This window comes from Aedes aegypti, chromosome 2, assembly GCF_002204515.2.
Source record: "Aedes aegypti strain LVP_AGWG chromosome 2, AaegL5.0 Primary Assembly, whole genome shotgun sequence".
In the NCBI taxonomy this organism is placed as follows: Eukaryota; Metazoa; Arthropoda; class Insecta; order Diptera; family Culicidae; genus Aedes; species Aedes aegypti.
In genome coordinates this window covers 312,427,911-312,451,143 of record NC_035108.1, presented here as the reverse complement: position 1 = coordinate 312,451,143, position 23,233 = coordinate 312,427,911, and the positions used below count along the sequence as shown (strand labels likewise).

The following is a 23,233-nucleotide window of genomic DNA, read 5'->3' as shown; positions in this document are numbered from 1 at the left end:
CAAATTTGCTGGTTGAAAATACTGCCGTTTGATTTTGCTGGGAACAGCTGATCTTTGTTTATATTTTCCACCAGCACTCTTTTAGTAGTGTTGGTGACATGTAACGTGTATGTACATGAGCGCAGAAACCACTATGTCGACATACGATCAGTGCTCTGTTAATGGACCTGTAAGGGTTAATATTCTCGTGTTTTGTTTATTTTATTTGTTGCGAAAAACGTTTCACGGCGCGAATTATTTTCAGAACATTGTCGCGGTTTTCCTGATTTCCCTGCTTTTGCTGCGTGTTTCGGAAAAATGTCCAACGACAAGCGTACGGTGTACGTTGGTGGCCTTTCGGATGAGGTTACGGAGAAGCTAATAAACGATGCCTTCATTCCGTTCGGCGACCTGGTGGATATCCAGATGCCGGTGGACTACGAATCCCAGAAACACCGGGGGTTTGCGTTTATCGAATTTGAAAGTGCGGAAGATGCTGCTGCTGCCGTGGACAACATGAATGACTCGGAACTGTGCGGTAGGACCATTCGGGTGAACATAGCCAAACCACAGCGTATCAAAGAGGGAAGCAACAAACCGGTATGGGCGGAAGACACCTGGCTGCAACAGCATGCCGGGGCCACCCTTAAAAATGATGCCAAGGAAGGCGAAGGGGCGGAAGGAGAAAGTGGAGAAGTTCAGCCCAAAGAAGCCAAAGCCCCGGAGGAGAAGAAACGCAATCCTCAAGTGTATTTCGATATCAGGATAGGAAGCAACGATGTGGGCCGGATCATAATGTCATTGCGGGCGGATATTGTACCGAAGACGGCAGAGAACTTCAGAGCGTTGTGTACTGGGGAGCAAGGATTCGGTTTCAAAGGATCGACGTTTCACCGTATCATTCCGGAATTTGTAAGTTATATGGATTTAAAACCTAAACCCGTACCTATGATGTCCCAGCAAAAAAAAAAAACAATGTTCGAAAGGTCATTGTGCTAAACCATTTTTTTACAAGGGGGAAATCTGCAAACAGACGCCTGAGAAGATAACTCAGGGAGTGTGGGGATGACGCACCAATGACGACCCGCTAAAACCAGCCCATGCACTGTACTTGAGCAATTTTTATTGGATTGTGTGAGATATAGAATCCACTACGTTGGAGAATGGCAATATAATTGATCATAGCAAGCCGGTGGGCATCTCTGAATGTTCACTACTGTCAGTTGCCCACAAGATGCATTCATGCTGCCTCACTTGCGAACCGACACTTGCCTGGGTAAGTTGTATAAGCATCGCGTGGAGGGTGACTCCTTTCCAGGTGATTATCCAAACTCCACAGATTGCTCAAGTGTTGTACAGAGTGCAACTACATTACCCTTGGCTTCAGACCCTCATCTCCCGGAACCATCTTACGGTATTTCTTCAGGGAGGGGCCTCCGCACACGTTCTCTGGATTATATTGTCAGGGGACGTGTCCCCTTCGAATGTAGCGAGCATGTGATCTCTTACAACAATGAAATGGGGGCAATCGAACACGACATGCTCCGCTCTTTCCTCCACAATTGGGGCACGCAAGAGATTCTGTGTGCCCGAACCTAAGCAGGTACCGCCTGTTATAGCAACCTTGCCCTGACAGAAACTGCGTCAGGTGGAAGTTCACTTCCCCATGGTTTCTTCCATACTAATCTGACATATTTGGTATTAGCCGATGAGTCTAGCTACCCTTAGTAGAGTTATTAAACATCTTCCTTGATGATGAGCCCGATGGGCGTAATCCGCGTAATCCCGGCTATGATGCACACGGCCTCCTTAGATACCGTCCGGTATGCACTTGCTACTCTTAAGCACATTATCCTGTACGTGCTTTCCAACCGCTTTAGGTTTCTGTCGTTAGAAATCATCCTCAAAAGCGCCGCTATAGCCGTAGATGCCCTTCTACAAGTATATTCAACGTGGCTAGCAAAGCTTTTTTTTTTCCTTTTCCCGATTAGCCTAGATAGCCGCGGCGCGTAGTGTCCGTAGCGGTTGTTTCAATTGGCTAAGAATTAACACTACGGACTGCCTGTTCCGGTGGTAAGAGTCCACCTCACAGGTGACCCCTGATTCATGCGGCTTTAAGCTTACCGTGCCCAAGAATGAATGGTTAGGAGGGTCAAATAAAACCTAACCGCAAACGGAGCCTGTGGAGCACCAGGGCGCCCTCTACAGTATTATGCCCTTCCTGTGCTACCCGGAGCAATGGTGCAGGTGACCTTGTGTTTCTCCGAGATAATTGGCTGCCCTTATTCAGTATCAAGCCTGAGGCTAAATAAGGGTGGGATTATTATTACGTTGAAATTTAGTTTAAATTGTCACCTTTATAAACCATATATGGTTTCGAATTATGCGTTTTACACAGTGTATTCTGTGCTTTTTGCCTTTGGCGACTTTTAAGAGATACCAATCTGTTTTTTCGCCGCTGGTCTTTTTCGTTCTGAGATTGCGAAAAGCTTAATCCTGCCTAGTTTGGGTAGTGGCTACGGTTAGGATAGCTTAGTTAGACCAATCTTCAGCATAAAATATCAGCAACGATCAATCTTTGTAGACTCATGCAAATGTTACAGTTCAAGTGGCGCTAGTTCAAAAAACTTACTTTTGTGAACTTTTTTCTAGGTAACCTTGTGGGCCCAGCTTTTGTTACTTTCAGATATATGAAATGGCAAACTCGCGTTCCATGCCTCGTGCATGCGTGCTCGTTAATAAAGCAATCGTTGCTACACTCATTTCTGAGTTAACTACCAGAGATGTATGTACTGTCACAATTGACATTTCTGTTGGTGGCCTCAATAGGAAATACGTCTTTCGTTTTGTGGTGCATTTACCACATGATGAACCATCTCCAATCGATGATTTCAAACGAATTGTTGTTCACTGCCTATGAAAAGGCGTTCTGCTGATTGTGGACAGGGATGCTGATACTCATCACATGATCTGGAGTAGCTTATATATCAATTTGAGAAGCTCCAGTCTGATGGAATGCTTAAGTAGTTCAATTCTTGGGTTATTTATTATAGGAAATCTTCCAACCTTCATGGTATCTGCTAGAGAAGAAAAAAGACAATTCACACCGTCTTCAGCACAAAGGCTGCACAGACTGAACGATCACTAACATTAGGCAACGGACAACACGAAACACCCAGTAGTCCGGCGAGGAATTTTTCGTTTGACGAAAAGTTTTCACCGACTGGAGCGGGAATCGAACCCACACCCCGTGGCACAATACGCCTAGACGACTGACGCCGCTAACCGCAAGGCCACGAAGCCCACAAGTGTTAGACATAACGCTCTGCTCGAATAGAATCAGTCACGATTTGACGAATTGGCATGTATCAGATGATGAATCATTATCTGATCATCGCTACATCTCTATATGAACATATGAATGTAAATTCGCAGACTTTGCATTTGTTATATACCACAAACTGGGAATTGGTTATGACCAAATTCCATGGATTGTCTCCGTCCATTGGAAATGCTAGTGATTTGGATGTTTCCACTTCCGGTAAACTGGGACACAATTGTCCTTGCTTCGAGTGATCTCACAAATGCTTGCCACTTTGCTTATAGGAAATGTTCCTCACAACTCCCTTCACGGATCGAGTGGACGATTCCAATTACTTGGTAAACACTTATTAAGTGAAACTGATTTCAGAAACCATGGAGATCATGACATTCTGTTATTCTTAACCAGCTGTGGAAATAATCTATATGCTCTCTTTACGCCATGCATTTTGCAGTGCCCTTTTTAGGGCGCTGTTCGAACCCATTGTAGCATGGAGCTACATGCTCTCAATTCGCTTATGCGATTTTCCCTCTTCAAGGGACCCCACTCCTATTTCCTCCCATCTTTCCCTTCCATTTCCTCTCCCATCGGGTAGATGATGAAATAGGCTCAAATATGCCGATGGCACAAATCTTCCAAATGGCGGGGAACGTGCCTCTGGAGCCGGCCTTCTGATACCTGATACCCTTAGTGGAGTTATCCTATTCCTGCTGCCAACTTCTGAGCGTTGCCTCTTTACACGTGTCGCGTACTCCTCTGGTAACTTTTTGGTTGAAGCATTAGACATCTTCCTTGATGATGAGCCCGATAGCCGTAATCCCGGCTATGATGCACACGGCCTCTTTAGATACCGTCCGGTATGCACTTGCTACTCTTAAGCACATTATCCTGTACGTGCTTTCCAACCGCTTTAGGTTTCTGCCGTTAGAAATTATCCTCAAAAGCGCCGCTATAGCCGTAGATGCCCTTCTACAAGTATATTCAACGTGGCTAGCAAAGCTGGGCTTGTCATCGATCATTACTCCAAGATGCCTAAGGAATCGCTTGAACTCTATGGTGCATTCACCTTCCGAGATAATCGCCCGTTGCTCGGACTTATGGTTGTTGACCACCACCACCTCAGTCTTGTGACGGGCCAGTCCTAGTTTTCTAGACTTCATTCATTCCTCAACTATGGAAATAGAGTGCGTTGCTTAGAGAGTTAACTATTTCCTCCATCGATTCGCCACAGACCATTATGGTGATTATCGTCGGCGAAGCCCATCGGAAGGGGCTACTTCAATACGTCATCGTACATCGCGTTCCATAACAGCGGGCCCAGGATTGAACCTTGAGGTACTCCCGCAGTAATTTGAACGCTTTTCTGCCCCTCATCTGTGTCGTACAGTAGAATCCTACCATCAAAGTAGCTTTCTAGAAGCTTACACAACTGGCCACTCCGCTGTTACCATGCCCTCTTGATCGCAGAGCTCGACTCGTGCCAGCTTTTCCGCTCTGGAGGACGGCTGCGTAGTAGGGTGGGGCTTATTTCCAAAAATCTTCCGTAGTCAGGATTTACAAAGTGGCAAATGATCACCGGTCCCAAAATAACATCCTGTGAAATAATGAGATTTTTTGGTGAAGGTTTAGAGGTGGCGCAAAGGGCGTAAGTGCAATTTCCCCATTTTAGTGAACTCTGAAAAAATTTGGTATGCTTTTCAGCTTGTTTTGGTGATTTTAGGACCCTTAAGGGCACAAAATCACCTCAAAATTGCGATATCTCTACTCCTTTAGATGATATTTGACGAAATATATTTTATACATGCGATTTTTGGCCCTTGTATAGTTTACGCTGACTGATTACTATGAACCGGAATAAGCATATGAATAGCTGGGGAGGATTCCTATGCGAGTAGAATGGAACAAAGAGCAAAGAAGAATGAGAAGAAGAACAAAGAACATAGAAGAATGTATGATGGGGTGAGTTAAACAAGGGAAGGTGTAACTGATGGTATTATATTAGAATGAACTACGGAACCGTGAAAATATCTCGGTTGGATGTATGCGATGTGATTATATGCAAGTTTAACATCAATTTTGTATTTTAGAATGCCCGTTTGATATAACTCCAGCAATTGCTTTTATAATCTGAAAGAAATTACAGAGGGGCCTAAACCCATACAGGCTCAAAATCCGTACACTTCATACAAATAGAAGGAGTTTTATATGAAGTGGAAGGGCTTAGATTCATAGGTGTTCGGATTGACCCCGCACGATATATCCTTATTAGGTAAATTCATAAACGATTTCTGCTTTCTAGCAGTAACACTTCCTGTTAGAATTTCCACAGGAATTTCTGGATTATGATGCCATTTCAACAATTAATTGCGTTTGGACTTCCAATACTTCACTTTTGCCACAACAATTTCAACATAACTTCGGACAAACGAAAATGCAGTTGAAGTTCAATACATCGTTCTACATCTGTATATGGAATCGATGTATATTAACAACAACAGAAGGAAAAAATCGGTAGTCAAAATTCAAATTACTGCACAAGCTTCTATAGGGTGCAAGAAATAAAGCACTACAGGTAGAAAACCTCTCGAATTAAAACAAAATTAAAGCTTCACAGTTCTGAAACATATATTTTTTAGGAATTGCGACAGAGCTACATGAAAGAATTTTCACAGGATGTCCTATGTATATATAAATGCTTATATACATTTGTTATGAATTTAATTAATACTGTGTGAGGCTGAATTTCCAGGATGTATATTTTGCAACGGTCCATTTCGATAAATTGCTATCAACATCCAGGAAAAAAATCCGAACGATTATTGAACTAAAGCAGTGAAGTGGACATGCATTTATATATACCTACCAGGAGAATAATGATCAAACTTCGAATGGATTTGAGGACATTTTAGCCGTTACTGCAATTTTTCCATTAAGAGTAATCTAAAATCTTATGCATGGGTCGAAAACTAGAGATGGGTCAAGAATTGGTGCTCTTCCCCTACTTGAAGAAATATTGCTCGAAATATTTCTGAAGTGAGTAATATTAAATAGAAGTCAATATGGTCGGTGTTCAAACAGACTGAACCAAGTGTTTTTTAATGATTTTAGGAAAACGTACCCCAGGCATTCAAAATATCAAAATATTTGCATTATTTGTTGTGATAATGGAACTTATCTTTATCAAAATACCATCAGAAAAATCAAAAATGATCGTGTTACCAACATATCTCTATGACACCAAAATTTCATCTGGTCCAGTCTGTCTGAACACCGATCATATAATCATCGTTTTCTACTGGAACTTTTCTCCATTGCGTAAAATCGAGATTTTACAAGATTCCTTAGTTACACTCAACACATCACTAGTTTCACCCTCCCAACTGTTTAACCCACCCTTACATTCTTCTGTGTTCTTTGTTCTTTCTCTCATTCTTCTTTGCTCTTCGCTCCATTTTACTAGCATAGAAATTCTCCCCAGCTAATCATACGCTTGTTCGGGTTCATAGTAATCAGTCAGCGTAACCTATACAAGGTCCAAAAATCGCATGCATAAATATATTTCGTCAAATATCATCATCATATTAAGGGTCCTAAAATCACCAAAACAAGCTGAAAAGCATACCAAATTTTTTCAGAGTTCACTAAAATGGGAAAATTGCACTTACGCCCTTTGCGCCACCTCTAAACCTTCACCGAAAATTCTCATTATTTCACAGGATGTTATTTTGGGACCGATGATCATTTTCCACTTTGTAAATCCTGACTACGGAAGATTTTTGGAAATAAGCCCCACCCTACACTATTCCCTTAGCGACCATACGTCTTTTCGTCGTGTATTCATCCTCGGAAGGCTCTCTCTTTCGCTTCGCGTATCGAATAATATCATCTGATATAAGGTACCGTGGGGGAAGTGTAGCAGTGGGGTAAGTGAATCATTCGTCCGTAATAAGAATAAATACTTTAATATTCCGAATGTTTTCACACCTTTGCTTCATTTCAGGTTATATTCTCACGTACACACTGATACTACTGCAAAACTGATACTACACGTGCACTAACACAAGCAAACTTGCTGACTGCAAAAATCAATTCATTTTTAAGTTGTTTTCTGTCGATAAAAAATCATTTGTATCTATGCCTAAAATCGAATACTATTAGTTTTTTCAACACATGGTGAACATTTCAGTTCTAATTGTATGAGTCACAATGAAAAATATTTAATTTTTGTAAATAAATACAGATATATTGATCATGGTACACTTACCCGCACTTTTTAATGGGATGGGGTAAGTGGATCAACTATTGTTATCAAATATTGGCAGACTACTTACGCGGATTTGAATAAGCTTTAGTGTCATCAAGTGTTGCTTTCCTTTTACATTTTTCATTCCTAGCTTGAATTTGCCAAATTGACCTGAGAAAATTTCAATTAATCCACCTAAAAGTGTTGTACAGTCTTTCTAGTACAAAAAATTGAAAATTGAAAAATTCAAACCAAATTTTTCTTGGTTTTTCTAAGCTGAAATGCAAAAGAGCAAAATATACAAATTCTCCACCTAAATACATATTATCGTACGTTTTTTGACCATATCGATTGTTCTAGACAGATGATATAAATATTTACAAAAATATAATAAAAAGATTTCAGTATGTTAAACAAAAGAATATGTAATTAATATTTTTAAACTTCGAGTGTCTTTCGAAATCTTCGTTAGGAATAATCCTCAATTCTTTTGTATAACTCTGGTGTATAAAATGAATGAATTTTCTCCAAAATATTCTAGTTACAGTATTTGTTTTTGTTCGAATGAGTGTAAACTAATGTACAAATATTTTTCATAATATTTTGATAAAATATAGATTTTTTTTTAATTTTAAAGCTATCAAAATATATAACATAGCGCATATAACAAGAATGGCAGTAATATCACAGACAAACAGACGTAACACTTAGAACAAATCTCGATCCAAATCATAGTCACGAGGACATGTACGCCCAATGCTAAAATTAGTGTGTTTGGCCGACGGGCCAACAGATGGCGGTAGTGTGTAAACGTCAAACGCGAACAAAAACGATGCGAGCGCTGCGGGTGGTGGATTGGCCACTTACCGTATTTTTGAATCGACCGTTAAAAAGGTTGTCGATGGACAATGATGAGAGTGTGACGTCTGTTTGTCTGTGGTAATATCATTCTTACTATACATGATTACATCACATTTGTTTTGAGAATAGAGTTTTTTTTATATGTGATCCACTTACCCCACCATGGTAGGGCAAGTGGATCATTTGGCGCAAATTTTCAAGTCCTTCATGCTCAATAGATAACAATCATAAAAATCAAAATAATTGACGATTTGAAGTATAATAGTCCCTCATTTGTCATGCACAGAAAAAAGTTTGAATTACATTATTAATGTTAGCTGTACATAACAATGAAGTTGACTATTGATTTTTCTGTATCCACTTACCCCACGGTACCTTATCCACGTTGCTTGTGAAGGAAACCATTTCAGTCTGGCACGACTTGGTGTCTTTTTTTATTTCTACCTTGCCAAGTTGTGGCTTTCTTGTAGTCCTGGTTTGCAGCTAGGACTGATTGTCGCAATTTCAGTAGACTTGTTTTCAAGTTCTTGCTGATATATAGCGATCCAAGGCCTCGATTATTCCCGGGCCGTCAATCACCTCATATGTTACACTAGAGCGGCCAGTGCCTGCCGTCGTCACAGTATCTAGGTGTTTTCCCACACTATTCTCACTTAATTTGATGCTGGTCGCCTCCTTTCTTAGCGGGAATCTTAGCTGGTTACGGATGGGTCCAGAAGCCTCTCCTTCACATTCCGCTAGTTGTTTGTTTTGATGGATCATCTCTTATGGGTCCCCCATCTCCGCTGAAATAGTCGTTTTTGTCATCCCATGGTTATCTATGCAAGCAGGGAGGCCATGCTAGGGTTTACATAGTTTTTCATGAGGTACTATGTTCAGAGCCGGATCGGTGCAATGGACGGATGCACGAGTTGAAACAACCGTGTTTCACAAGTTGGAGCAACGCATGAGACGAGTCTCACCGGGAGCACATCACCTAGCGCGCGCTTTTAGAATTTTCGTGAGCCTCCGGCTAGCGCAGCACACTAGGATTCCGATGAGCTGAGAGACGGTTTGGTTGGAGGCTCGTCGGTACATTTATGTGCTTCTGAGAAATATGTAACTCTACTTCTTAGTAACGAAGAGCCTCTACAACAATTTTCGCCTCATTATGCAGGTGTCTAGGGGGCCAGATAGCCGTAGCGGAAAACGCGCAGCTAAATGTAAATGTAAACCATGCTGAGGATCGTGGGTTCGAATCCCGCTGGCCGAGGATCTTTTCGTAAAGGAAATTTTCTTGATTCCCAGGGCATAGAGTATCTTCGTACCTGCCACACGATATACACATGCAAAAATGGTCAATCGCCAAAGAAAGCTCTCAGTTAATAACTGTGGAAGTGCTCATAAGAACACTAATCTGAGAAGCAGGCTTTGTCCCAGTTGAGACGTAACGCCAGAAAGAAGAAGAGAATGCAGGTGTCTAGATGGTCTACATCAGTGATTCCCAAAGTGGGCGAATTCGCCCCCCTGGGGGCGATTTTCAGGCTCAAGGGGGCGAAAATTTGTAAAACAGGATTTGGGGGGCGAAAAATCTAGAAAGGGGGCGAAAAGGCTAAAACGGGAGCATTTGAAAATAATTACTCATAACCTTTTAAGGACACACATCTGAAGATTAATCTATTCCAAACTTAACTAATTCCAGGAGTATTTTACCATGGATCGATATTTTTCAAATCATGGTCATTTTAAAATTATGATAGATTACACTTGATAATTATCAAACACAAAATTTTCGTGCTATGCATTTAGGTTTTTTAATATCATGTAAGTTTTTAGAATGGTCGATATATGAGATTTTCACGAAGTCGGATGATAAGTCACAGATGACATTTAAAACAAAACATATTTTGGATGTACAAAGAATTTTTAGAACTTTTTGCAAATGCCCAATATTTTATAAGACGATCGTGTTTGTGTGGGAACTTTGAGGTTAGGAAGCTAATATTTCTTTCATTGGCATTCAGCATTTTTACAGAAAAATCTACAGTACTCATCATGGGGCAGGACACTAGATCCAGTATTAAAATATTAATATTTATTAATGATATTAATATTGATATTGAGAAGATTATCAAGTATGCATGGAGTTTTGCTGTTTGCCTGTTGCCGGAGTTGCCAAGGCAAATTGATTATTTATATGAAAAAACAAGTTGTGTTTATTGTCAGTTCGTCTCAGCTCCATATGGTCATGGGCATGATGATGGCTCTGATGATGATGACATTCAATATGATGAGTGAATGGATCACAATAACCTTTTTACCAAAATATGTTCAATATGTTATTGGAGTTTCATGTACCTACTTGCTAAATCTAGATACCGCCATGAGAAGCCCGCATAGATTTTCTCCACTCAAACAAATTCCGTATTCATTGAAATCATGCATAATCAAATGATAGCTTTGTGTTCTTAGTAAAAATAGCCTATTTAAGTGTTCAACGGAAGTGGTCGACAATAAGAAAAGATGTTCCTGAAGCATAATATGTGTTGGAGTAATACCAGAATCTATACCTGACAGGTATCTGCAGATAAGGATATTCCCCATACTACCGGACCACTCCGCAACCCGATTCCGATGCAATTTGTCTCCTGCGGTATGTCATATCCGCAAGACATACAATCCACAATCTCTAGCCGCTTGTTTATAAGCCCCCTACATTGACTTGAATTCAAGATACTTCTGTCAGATGCCTTTAGGAAAATCGTGGCTATCTAAAAATCATAATCATAAAAATCATAAAAATAATATATATTAATCCGTATTAACGGATATTAATACCAATATTATTGAGTGTCTTACCCCATGGTACCCATTTTGAAGTTTCGGTTGCACTAATTCTTATTATTTCTTAAAATACAAATCATTTTAGAGACAGACTTTTGTTGGTGTTAGAAAAAATACCCTTTTTATATATCGCATTGAAAAATAAGTTGAAAAACATTCTGGATTTTAATATATTTTTTCATTGTTTTTGGATTGAATGAAAAAAAGCGTTCCAAGAAACGTCAAACATTTGATATTCACAATTTATGAAAATTATTGCAGTAATTTTAGAAATTTAATATAAATCAGTATGAAATCACGATTAACGAATCATCTGCCAATGACGTCCCAAGTTAGCCCATATGCATATACAGTCATCTCTCCCTTACTCGATATTGAAGGGACCATCGAGTTAGGGAGGTATCGAGTTACAGAACACAAAAGCAGTGCAACTGCATTCCAAGGGACCATCGAGTTAGCCATGAAAACCAACTTTTACTATGGTTATCTAACTCGATATCGAGATACGGAATATCGATTGAGGGAAAGTTAACTGTATTACATTCAAACAGTTTAAACTGGGCCGAACTTGTATCGAAAACTGATCCAGTAGCCAGTAATGCTCACAAATTATTGTTAAAATTGCTATTATAAATTGCGATCCGGTAAATCATTTTTAATAATTGTGGGTTTTCGATATTTACAAAAATATTTTTAAATGTACATAAAAGCTATAGTACCTATTATGATTCTGTGGATATGCGAGTCGAAGACATTTTTTGACGTACAGTGCTGAATAAAATAAAATATTGAAATCACTTATCAGGGGGGCGATTCCAAATATATATTGGCCTCAAGGGGGCGAAACTTGAAAAAGTTTGGGAAGCACTGGTCTACATGATATGGTCGATTCGAGGAGAGTTACGATTTCGATCCTCGTTGAATAAAATCACATCACTTCAATTACTGCGCTGAATTTTACACAGCATACGTGACAGAGCGCATGAGACCGAATTGAGACACATCTCAAGAAAAATGCACAGTAACTGAAGGTTTAAAAACATTTACACAAGATTATTAAGATTTTAAAGCCGTTCAAAATTCATTAACCCTCTAATACCCAAATTTTTATTTTCGATCTAAATATCATTTTTAGTTATCTAAAATCGTTCTAAACACGTTTTGGGCAATGATTTATTTTTATTCGCAAATCTATGAATTTTGGTTTTTGATTTTTATAATTTTTATTTTTGAACATCCCTATCCTTTTTCATTTTTTCTTGAAGCCTCTTGTAGTTACTGATTTTGGGCAACAATAAAAATTCAAGTTTTCACGGTACTTTTAAAAATAATAAATTTCAAATATTTTTCGGAAAATATTTTTATTTTCCGTGTAATTAACGGAAACTTAGGTTTGGAATTATTTTAATACCACCAAGCCCTTCTTCTGTTATAGATTAATAGTAGAAAAATATAAAAGGTCCAACTTTTTTATATTACACGTTAAATAAACCCCAGGCATTTGTAGGTTATATAAGAATACAATTTTTCAAACAATTTTCAAAAATACAAAAAATTTCAAAAGTCAAAAAAAAAAACTCATATGCGTGTTATGAGTCAAGGTTTGAGCCAAAAATAAAATCATTTTGATTTCCGAGCTACGAAAAAATACACAAAATTTCAAAGTGTACCCCGCCTAAAGGCGGGGTTGGGTATTAGGGGGTTAACAAATTGGAACTAAAATATCATTTTTAATTATGTCCTGGATTTGCTGCTCTGACATTTTCTTTCGTATAGACGAAGTATTGCTCAGACTTACTTTGAATAAATTTGTTTTGATTCCGAGAAAATAGGGTGGGATCAAGTCCCCCGGGGACCAAGTATACCCAGTCTCCTTTGTATTGATCTACATTTATCTCGTTTTAATTTCAGATGTGCCAAGGAGGCGATTTTACCGCCAACAATGGCACCGGAGGTAAATCGATATATGGGAAAAAGTTCGCCGATGAGAGTTTCACCCTGAAGCATACCGGTTTCGGTGTGCTTTCTATGGCGAATTCCGGACCCAACACTAACGGTTCGCAATTCTTCATCTGCACCGAAAAGTAAGAGCGACACAATTTATCTGAATGAGTTCAATGTTATTATAGTTATAATTCAATCTTTCAGGACAGAATGGCTCGATGGAAAGCATGTCGTGTTCGGTAATGTTATCAGCGGCGCGGACGTTGTCCGGAAGATGGAACGGTGCGGATCTAAAAGCGGTAAAGTTAATCAGAAAGTAGCTATTGTAGCGTGCGGGGAGTTGAAGGGCTAGTTCTTCGAATAAGGTAATTTCCTCTTTATAATATGAATGGTTGTATTTATTGCGATGACAACGGCCTTGTTAAAGGGACACCATATGGACAGTTAAGAAAATTAAGACTTTTCATGTGGTTTTGGAAAATTGAGCAAAAAACGAATTTGTTAAACAGTTTTAGCCAAAAAAAAAAGCTGGAAATAAGTATATGTTCTGATAAATCAGTGTTTTACTTCGATTCCTTAACAACGATTCGATGGATTCACTGCAACAAGTTCAATTAAAGATTTTCAGTGCAGTCTTTAGCTAACCTTGACAGAATATTGAGGACATTATAATGGATCATTTAGGGCTGGTAGCAGGACTTTTTAAAAAATTGTTCCTTTTTCACGCAAAAGTAATTTACTTTTATTTTTATCATGAAATTGTCTTATTTTTCTCATATATTTTCAATTTTAGCGTTACGTAATAAATCAGCGTTCATTTACTTACAAAGTTAAAAAAATAGGTGCAAAGCAGTACTACTTCTCGACTGAACAAGTTATCGATTATCCTTAAGACCGTAAGAAATTTCTGTCTGAGATTTTGGAAAAAAATCTCAAAGAATTTTAAAGAAATTCATAAAAAAAATCAAGTGACCAATTAATTTTGAATTTCTAAAAAAATCATCTTGATTCTTTCTCAAGTTCTTCTAAAATGAAGGAAGATCTTCAGGAGTTCTTTTGGGGATTTTTCTAGAGAACAGGGATTCCTGTCGAAATTCCTTCCAGCAATTTTCGGAATGTTTCATACAGAAATTCCTACAATGATTTTTTGATTAGTGGATTTTTTCTGAACTTCCTCAATATATTCCTCCAGCAGTCGAACGCTGGTATCTTCAGTAAATTCGGCAGGTATCGTTATGAAAATACTCTCAGGGATTCCCCAACAATTTCCATCAGAAAAAATTCATAGATTTATCCATTTCATCCCACGATTCCTACAGGGATTATTACAGGAGACATAGGCTGTTCTTAAGTGTTATACTGCTGCAACAATAGTGCAATTTGAGCACCTCTTATTCGGGTTGATGGTATTCGGGCACGTGGCATTCGGGCTAGCGGAATAGAATCGTTATATTGGTATATAAAAAAAATCATCGAAAGTGAACTCTCGTTGGCGCAGTTTCTGTCAGGACATGTTTTCGAAAACTTTGCTTATTGAACGGAACGAACGAAATGAAATGAAGTGTATCGATGTATTGGTTTCAATGTTATTATTGCTTAAATTTTACAAACAAATTTACCTGGCGAATTTTTAAGATTACTTAATGTACCAATGAGTTTCGGATAAAATTTCTATAAACCAAATATTAAAAATACTAATTGTTTTTTAACTCTCACGTAGTATGCACAGTTCAGATCCCATTGTCCTTTATTTTCACAAACTTCCAATTTCATTATAAAAACATTTAGATATAATGTTTTCTAAAGGCAACGGAACGCTCAAAAAGGGACGCCACTCTAAATATGTTATGAACCACTGTTCTATACTTTGGGCACTAGTGAAACCAGAAATATCCACACTGAGTAGATATTGCTGGGGTATTCTTTGATGAAAACCCCCAGCGAGAATTCCACTTTGTTTTCCGAGTTGAGATGGATTCCGGTACTTTTGACCTGCGCTATGATTGTCGACAAATTGGTGTACGGCAGGTTGATTGGGAATCCGTTGATTTTGTACGAGGCAAAAAGTTGGTTGAACACGTCCAAGTGTCGGTCTGTATTCGTCTCCATGCAAAGGTCTACCTCCAGTGCAGACAGTGCGTATTTTAACTGATCACTGATGTATCTGCGGAAGAAAATTGTGAGCTTTAATCTTGTTCAAATCTGTTTCACTAATTTACCTATTCCAAATAGTTTTTCGATGGGTCCGCCAGATGGCAATTTTCTTCATAATCTTTCGTTCAATAGTTTTCTGTAGATCACGCACATTTAAAGAGTTCTTGTACAAGAAATTTCCATCGTGGACACATCCAGTTGGAGCTTCATGAGATCGATTGAACAGTGGTCTCCAGTAAGCAGATTTGCTGACATCCAACTGCGTGAGGAATACTCGGTTTTCTTTCTGTATGTTTCCCCAAACGTTATCCTGGTTGACGATGTAGTAAATGCGAGTTAGTGGGCAATACGTATCGGTGCTGTTGTATTTTTTGCCACTTGTTGGATCAACTATGAAGTATTCGTTCCCTTCGCGTAGCAAGACGAAAGTGCAATCTCCGGTCAAAAGACTGTGTCCAAGTACGAGATAGGCATCGAATTCCAGAATTATGTAGAAACAAACTAGCAAAACTCCTAAATCCTTCGGAGAGGCGCACATTATGTTAATCATCTCCTGTAATAATGTTACAATTTTGATATATCAAATATTAGGTACAATACCGTCAAGCCACCATTCACCGTGCATTTAAAAAAAAATGCACTTCAAAAAATTATGTAGCTTTTCCAAATAATTTGATGGGTATTAGAATTCCACTACGTAGCGTATAATTATATAATAGATCAGAGAAAAATCTAAAACTAGTGATGCATAACTAAAAATTACTCAAAAATTATGTTTGAAAATCTCATGTTAAGGTCACCTCGTACCGTTCTATGTCATCATTTACCGTGCACACTAGTGCACCATTCACCGTGCGTATAGATTTTGCCATGATTTAATTTTGTTTCTTGAAGAAACGTTGTTGATGGAGCAACTATGTTGCTAATAGTGAGCGCACTCATTTTTAAGACTTTTCAAATCTTCATTTACAATAAAATCCATAAAAAGTTTAAAAATTGGCTGAATAATTATCTTTTCATTAAAATCGTTATAGGAGGTTTGACTGTATTGTCCAAATCATTCCATATTCACTTAAAAACTAAATATGAAGATGTTTAATTACGATATAACAATAAATCTAACATTACCGAATAATTTCATGCCTTTTACACTAATGCACGGTAATAGGAACCATACATACTGAGAGGGATCCATTCACCGTGCATTTGTCTTTCGACTGAAACACAATATAAAATTCTAATTGGCATAAAATCTCATTGCTCATACGATGAAATGCATCTTACTAATAGTATCCACAATGAACACTTGTTGAAATTTTGAAAAAAATCATACTCTATCGTTAAAATTAAAAATGTGAATTTTTGGTGTTTCTACTAAGAGTGTTGAAAAATCTTGTTATCAAACAGAATTCACATGATTTTTGCTACATAAACTAGGTTTTTCAAAATGCTATGTGACAAAAACTACTTCATTTCATCAGTTTTATCTTATTTTGCTGACAAAAAAATAATTTGTGAAAATTGTATGAATATTCTGTAGGAATTTGTACATGTGCACGGTGAATGGAGGCCGCACGGTGACTGGTGACTTAACGGTAGTTGGATACTCACTCTATTTGTCAACCAAATGCCGCCAAGCTGGGAACATGCGTCCGTATTGTAATAAACCGGAATTAATGACACATACCGTCGAATCATGCGTTCCACATTTTCATCAATAACAAAAGGTACATTTACCGGTCCGAGCAGTCTTGTAACACACACTCGCTTTCCACTAAGCAGAGTAACCAATGGAAGTTTGGCCCTTGAAGGGAATTCATTGCGATACTCCTCGAACCACAGGTAAATGCGAGCCTTAGTTTGCTCTAATTCTACACATTCCAGTTCATTGGTATCAATTCTGGGAATCTCAACGTTTGGCTCTAAATTGATGAATAGTGAAATGTGCGTCAGCTCTCGCATATCCGGTAGACTGGATCCAATCAACATGGAAGTATACTCTGGCGACTCATTAGTGTTACTTCGTGTGTACCCAAACAGAATTGGTGGGGTTCTAATTTCGAAGGTTCCTTCAATCTACCAATATGGAATTCAATTAATGTTAACAGTAGCAAATAGCATAGTCATACTCACGCGTTGATTGAGATAAATTGTGCTGATCGGAATTCGCAACTGACCAAGCCATTTACTCGAGATTCTTTGGTAGACTTCCGTTGGCCTTGAACGATCATCTTCCAGAAGATCTTCCATAAATTCGTCATAAAGATCAATATTCAAATATTTTCTCATTTGATCGCTGTTCGCGTCCAAGGGAATTGCCAATTGCTCATTCCAAGTAGGGTTCGTCCCATCTACTGTAGAAGTTCTCAAAATTTTATCCTTAATCGATATAGTGATGTATGGCCGAACATTAGATGCTCGAAATGCTACGGTGAAATTAAAAAAAAATAGAACATTCAAGACATCAAACTGATCTTCAACGTCTCCATACAAAATTTCGTCGATGACATGTTACTGTTGCGTCGTCCGGCGGACAAAAGCTGATGGTCTTCCGATCTGCTGGGAATACCGAATGCTCTCACAATTGTAACGACTATTTTGAACTGGTTCACATCCGACACTCGTATTGAAGTTCTGCTCATAGGAGACCGCCTAGAGGGCTTCAGCGGTCTTCGAGGACCGAAAATTTCGAAGAAAGCTAAACTCAACGTACCGAATGTAGGTATCTGATCTCCTATAAGCAAATTATCATCGATTTTGTCCTGATTTATAACACTGCAATGATTGGTTATGGTATCGTAGACTTTTTTGAGGTATTTCTTCCCTCGATGTCGCTGTAGATCGATAGGATCCGTGCCAAGAGTTTCATCAATGATTTGGGTTTCATCCGGAATCTCCACTTCTCGCTCCAGTTGAGGAATGAACTTTATGTTCTTATACTTCAAATTGCTGTAGAATCGTTGACTCAACATATTCAAACGTTCATTTCCATTGATCTCTTCCTCCGAGCAAAACGCCAGCAAATCTTCGTTGAAAACAAATGGCTCATCCTTTTCTTGAAGATCGTCTTTCTCGTCATCAGAATCTTGTTCCTGGCGTCCTTTCTCCAGTGCTTTCATAAGAATTTCAGCATCAGAATCGTTTGGATCGAGTGCTTGCTCATCGAACCATTTCTGAATCAAATCTTTCGATAGTTGAACTCGCTTAGGCACAGTTCTCCGCTTGGAAGGACTTGGGAAGCATGATCCAACCTGTTCTAACCAACCAACTTTCAAATCAATTTTTCCATTACGATATTCGTTTGGTTTGAAAAGTTTACCTGAAGAAAATTCATACTGCACATATTCTTCATCATCGAACAGTTCGTTGGCACTCGGCAGTGGTATGAAGATCTCTGCCAATTTCAGCTTAATCTTCAATCGATTCTTTTCGTATAGCTCGATCTTCATCGTTTCGGGGATTTTCGTCGTCAGTTTAATCGAAAACGAAGTATTAAAATCAACGAGGAAATTGTTTTGAAATTGTCTGGATTTTGTTGAGGCTACGTGCTTTTCGTCGATGTAGAATTTGATCTTGTAGCGCAATTCTTTCTTCAAATTTGTCTCGAAGGCGCTCTGAGTGTCTTTTTGCAGCACTAAGCTGATCAATGGCTCATCGGGTGCTCGGAAGGATTCATTGAATGATTTTTCAAACTCTTGCTTTAGTCGGGAAATGTCAGGTTTTTTGGGCTTTTGAACGGTTAATATTTCAGCCTTGTCGATGTTCTGCTCCAAGTCACGGAGATACGATTTGTAGTCATGTTTTTCTTTTATATATAATTCGTGCTCTTCTTCGAGTGTTTCTTCGAGCTCAGTTGCATAGCGGTTGTTCCAGTTATCTTTTTCCGCTTGTTGATCGGTGTCCTCATCATTGATTGTTAGTTTTAATCCTTGATCAGATTTTTTGTCCTGTTTAATGGAATAAGAATAAATGGTGCCAACAATTATTAGATTTGGAAGGAACTATGGTATAAGAAGCAAAGACAAAAACCTTGAGTCATTATTTTGCTTTATGAAACTTTAAAAAATCTTAATAATAGCTAGATGGCTGCTCGTATGAGATATTGGCTTCCATCTCAATAGAAGGATTGTAGATGGTTTATCCTTAGTCTCTTTTGGATTTTATGATGTCTATCTAAATCATAGATAATAGATAATAGATATTTTGGCTAAAGCTTGGATAGAACCAATCAAAATTTTCTTGAGGAGTTAATCCTAGAACCTAGCGGAGAACTTTTATACAGGTGCGCGCGATTTGTGATTTGGAGTAGTTTGTGGTCCTTTGATTCTTTTCCATGTTCCTGTGGAGCAAGCGATGGAATCAATGTCAATTGTGTCCGGTTCACGTTGTGCGAGTGCGAAAAGGTATTCGAGTTCAATCGAGGATGGTTTATCAACTGGTGAGCTCGTTTCATGCTTATGATTACACATTTGTATAGAGGCAACGTTACGTTTCTGTATTTTTTCAAACAAACTATGAATGGTCCGTCACTACAGGTTTCGGCATAAACCTTTATTCTGTTTTAAATAATTTGAATATACATGTACAGTCGACTCTCCATAACTCGATATTCAAGGGACCATCGACTTATAGAATTATCGAGTTATAGAATATACCGACTTTAAAAATCACTAAATCGAAGGAACAAATTTCTGTATTTCCAATACATATATGATCATCTCTGTAAGAAAACAATATTATTTTGTTGAAAGTATTTTAAAAACTCTTGTTTGAAAACTTTTTTCGAAATGCTCCAAAAATCACGTTATTTTTACTGACAATAGTTTTATTATTTTCATCTTTTTCAAATTTTATTACAGCTTGTAAGTATTTATTAGTACAATTAGACCACGTTTCCCAAAAAAAAAAAAGGTTTTAACATAAATATCGAGTTTATGGAGAGAAATTTACCTCTCACGTGACATCGACTAGTGGAGATATCGAGTTATAGAAATATCGACTTATGGAGAGTATGATGTATGGACATTTGAAGGGATTGAAAAATCCATCGATTTATAGAGTATATCGAGTTATAGAATGTCGAGTTGTGGAGTGTCGATTGTGCCTTTCTTATTTTCGTAATTTCTGAGAATAACCTTAGAATAGTTCGACATTATGAATGTCGGCGTACTATAGGATTACGTTTCCTAAAGATATTATATACGTTTATGAGGTAAATTTTCATGACTATTTGACCTATTTACATCTCACTGCATTAAATTAAGAAGATTGATTAGTGTTTTGAACTTGTTTTTGACAAACTTCAATCATTATTGTTTTTGTATTTTAAACAAACTATGGATGGTTCGTCACGTCAAGTGTCGGCATAAACCCTTATTCTTATTGAATACAATTTTGTTATACATAGTCTTCTTTTCTTGTCATTACTAAAAATAGCCTTTGAACGGTTCGACATTTTGAATGTCGACGTATTTTCTGATTCTTCTATATTAATATATCTTTTCACCGCTAGACAAAATTCGAAAATAGTTTTAAGTGAACGTCGTACTTTTCCTCCTTATTCATGGATCGCATCACCGAGCAAAGGTAACTCCCAGATCTTTTTCCTTCTTCACTACTAAACACCCTTCCCGTGGTGATTGTGGAGATGCAGTGGTATTCACGGTCTCTAGAAGCAACAATCATTACACCCTAACATTCCTTCCCCATCCCAACTGACTGTAAGGACTTGGCCGGCGACGTTATCGATCATATAAATAATATGAAATCTGCTAAAATTGCACTTCGAGAGTAAGCGTAAACTCCCATATCTTATTCATTTGGACCGAAGTGCAATTCTTACCAGTTTCGATCAATCACGGAGTAGCAACCATTGACATGTGCAGTCAGTCTATGCTATGCTATGCAATGCTAACATAGAGGAGAACTTTTATTCACTCATCCACCGAAACAATTAGACAATTTACTTGAAACAAGGAATTTCTGAATAAGAACGGTCTCTAAATCCGATTTTAGCCATAAAACAAAATTATTTGCACCTAAACCGTCTGTCTGAGATGGCAATTTTAGCCAATTAATGGATTGGAATTAATGTCCAATGACTTTCTAGTGAATGCATCAAAGAGCCAAAAACAAAAGTGTTGCTGGGCCAAACTGAAATTTATTCAGTGAAAATATGTTTGAAATTTCTAAAATCAATGGAGAATCGTACCTTTTTAAGGTAAGTTATTACCGACATGCAACGAGCTGGACGTGGATCTGCATGCACTTGGGATCAAATCCATAAAACAGAGTCGAGAGTTGGAAATTTAAATTTCATGAGAAAGAGTCAAAAATTTCAACATAGTTCTTTGCAAAGGAAATTTAAATTAAAACGTTTGCATCAAAAATGTATGAAAGTTCATGATAAATTATGACAAAACTGTTTTGACCACATGTTTCTCCATCTGAAAACAAATAATCTACTCAAGGTAAAAGAACTTAGAATCCTACTTTCAGATTATACCGATCCTATGTTACCTACCTTCAATTCCTTCCAAATTTTCACTATCTGCTGCTCATGCTGTCTTTCGGATTTCGCCTCCTTATATATAAGTTTACGCAATTCCCGACGTTCTATCTTGAAGCCCACGTCATCTGCATTAGAAGATTCCTCATTTGTTTGCCTCAAATCGTCTAACTTTTGCTGCAGCACTGGAATTACCTTCAATTTTCTGTTAGTGTAGTACTGCTTGTAGTATTGTTCCAGTTTCAATCGCAACCGGACTATCTCGTCGAACGAAGGGTGATTCTCGAAACGCAGTTTCCCGATCAAGATCTTCAATGTCCGTTCCATTGGCAGTTGTTCTGCTGTCTGGGACAGTGGCATCGGTTCCACAAAGTATGGGATAAAATTTTTTCCACACACTCCCTTTACTCGCTTATCGGTTATAAAGTTTTGCAGATTGGCTAAATCACCGCTGGTATCGAACCATTCTTCTTGTTCTTGTTCCAGAAGTCTATTTATCATGCGAGATTTATTGACCGCATCAAGATTAGGTTTAATCCGTAAATTTGCCACGCTTCCACTTCCTTCACCTGAATGGACAGACACTTCTTCAAGCGTTGGAATAATGTCCGATACATGTTTCGACGGGATGAATAGTAAATTTTCATCATCAAAAGTAATCTTTTGCAGCGTGTATGGTTCTATGACCTGATCCTCTTCGGGTTGAACGTACGATGAAGCGAGGTGTGTCGGAGAGTCCTGAGCGTTGGAAACGGTTTGAATGGAGGGTGACTTCTCATGCGGATCGGGTTCTGTTTGCTCGGTAACATCTTCGAGATTCTCGTGGGCGTCGTAATATACTTCCGGTATGGAATCGACAAAGAAAAGTACTTCACGAGCATAGTCATCTAGAGGATCGGTTCGGTCATCGATCTTGAATCTCTCCAGGGATGACTTGATTTCCAGCTCTTCTCGGATGTAATCTGGATTGAGCTGAGGTTTAGGCTTTCGCATGGTGAGAGGTTCTACTGTGGGTTCGGGCTGCGCTGCTATGTTGGGCTGAAGTTGTTTGGTGATTTTCGATTGTGATTGGCGTTTACGGTGGCGGGCACGTGTGCGACGCTTACGCGGTGATTTTGGCTTTAGATCAGCCATGCTGATTTATGTTAGTTCTGTATTTTAATCCGTTTAAATTGCTACTGAAACATAGCTACATACTAGCCCTTAAAAAGTCAATAAACAATTGTTGTATTCTCGGTTGCTTAGCAACCGTTACCCTACTAATTCAAATCAACTCGAGCAGCGACACACCACTGTGATATGTATTACGCTTGCAGTACACAGCACGAGCGAGGTAATGGCAGCAGTCGACGGTGCGCGACTACTTGTTCATAATGTATCCACTGACTGAGACTGACCA

The 23,233-nt window shown here is 38.5% G+C and overlaps 2 protein-coding genes across 2 annotated transcripts; one reads left to right on the top strand and one right to left on the bottom strand.

Annotated features, from left to right (window-relative positions):
• Positions 1-188: 188 nt before the first annotated feature.
• LOC5568984 (peptidyl-prolyl cis-trans isomerase E) lies at positions 189-13,561 on the top strand. The gene is made up of 3 exons (XM_001658221.2): positions 189-891; positions 13,140-13,312; positions 13,377-13,561. Exons 1-3 carry the CDS (start codon positions 298-300, stop codon positions 13,522-13,524), a joined length of 915 nt encoding a protein of 304 aa, XP_001658271.2. The 5' UTR covers positions 189-297; the 3' UTR covers positions 13,525-13,561.
• Positions 13,562-14,864: 1,303 nt separating this feature from the next.
• On the bottom strand, positions 14,865-23,174 carry LOC5568985 (coiled-coil and C2 domain-containing protein 2A). The gene is made up of 6 exons (XM_001658220.2): positions 21,850-23,174; positions 17,818-19,273; positions 17,460-17,752; positions 16,938-17,402; positions 15,392-15,879; positions 14,865-15,336 (listed from the first exon to the last, which is right to left on the bottom strand). The coding sequence occupies exons 1-6, from the start codon at positions 22,966-22,968 to the stop codon at positions 15,033-15,035; spliced, it is 4,125 nt and encodes a 1,374-aa protein (XP_001658270.1). The 5' UTR covers positions 22,969-23,174; the 3' UTR covers positions 14,865-15,032.
• Positions 23,175-23,233: the final 59 nt, after the last annotated feature.

Bases quoted from the DNA above. Each gene is read 5' to 3' on its own strand.
- LOC5568984 (XM_001658221.2), top strand. From the start codon at position 298: ATGTCCAACGACAAGCGTACGGTGTACGTTGGTGGCCTTTCGGATGAG. The intron at 892-13,139 runs GTAAGTTATATG...TTTTAATTTCAG, and splicing joins ACCGTATCATTCCGGAATTT to ATGTGCCAAGGAGGCGATTT. The intron at 13,313-13,376 runs GTAAGAGCGACA...TCAATCTTTCAG, and splicing joins TTCTTCATCTGCACCGAAAA to GACAGAATGGCTCGATGGAA.
- LOC5568985 (XM_001658220.2), bottom strand. From the start codon at position 22,968: ATGGCTGATCTAAAGCCAAAATCACCGCGTAAGCGTCGCACACGTGCC. The intron at 17,753-17,817 runs GTATGGAGACGT...ATTTCACCGTAG, and splicing joins CATGTCATCGACGAAATTTT to CATTTCGAGCATCTAATGTT. The intron at 15,880-16,937 runs GTGAGTATCCAA...ACATTATTACAG, and splicing joins GCATTTGGTTGACAAATAGA to GAGATGATTAACATAATGTG.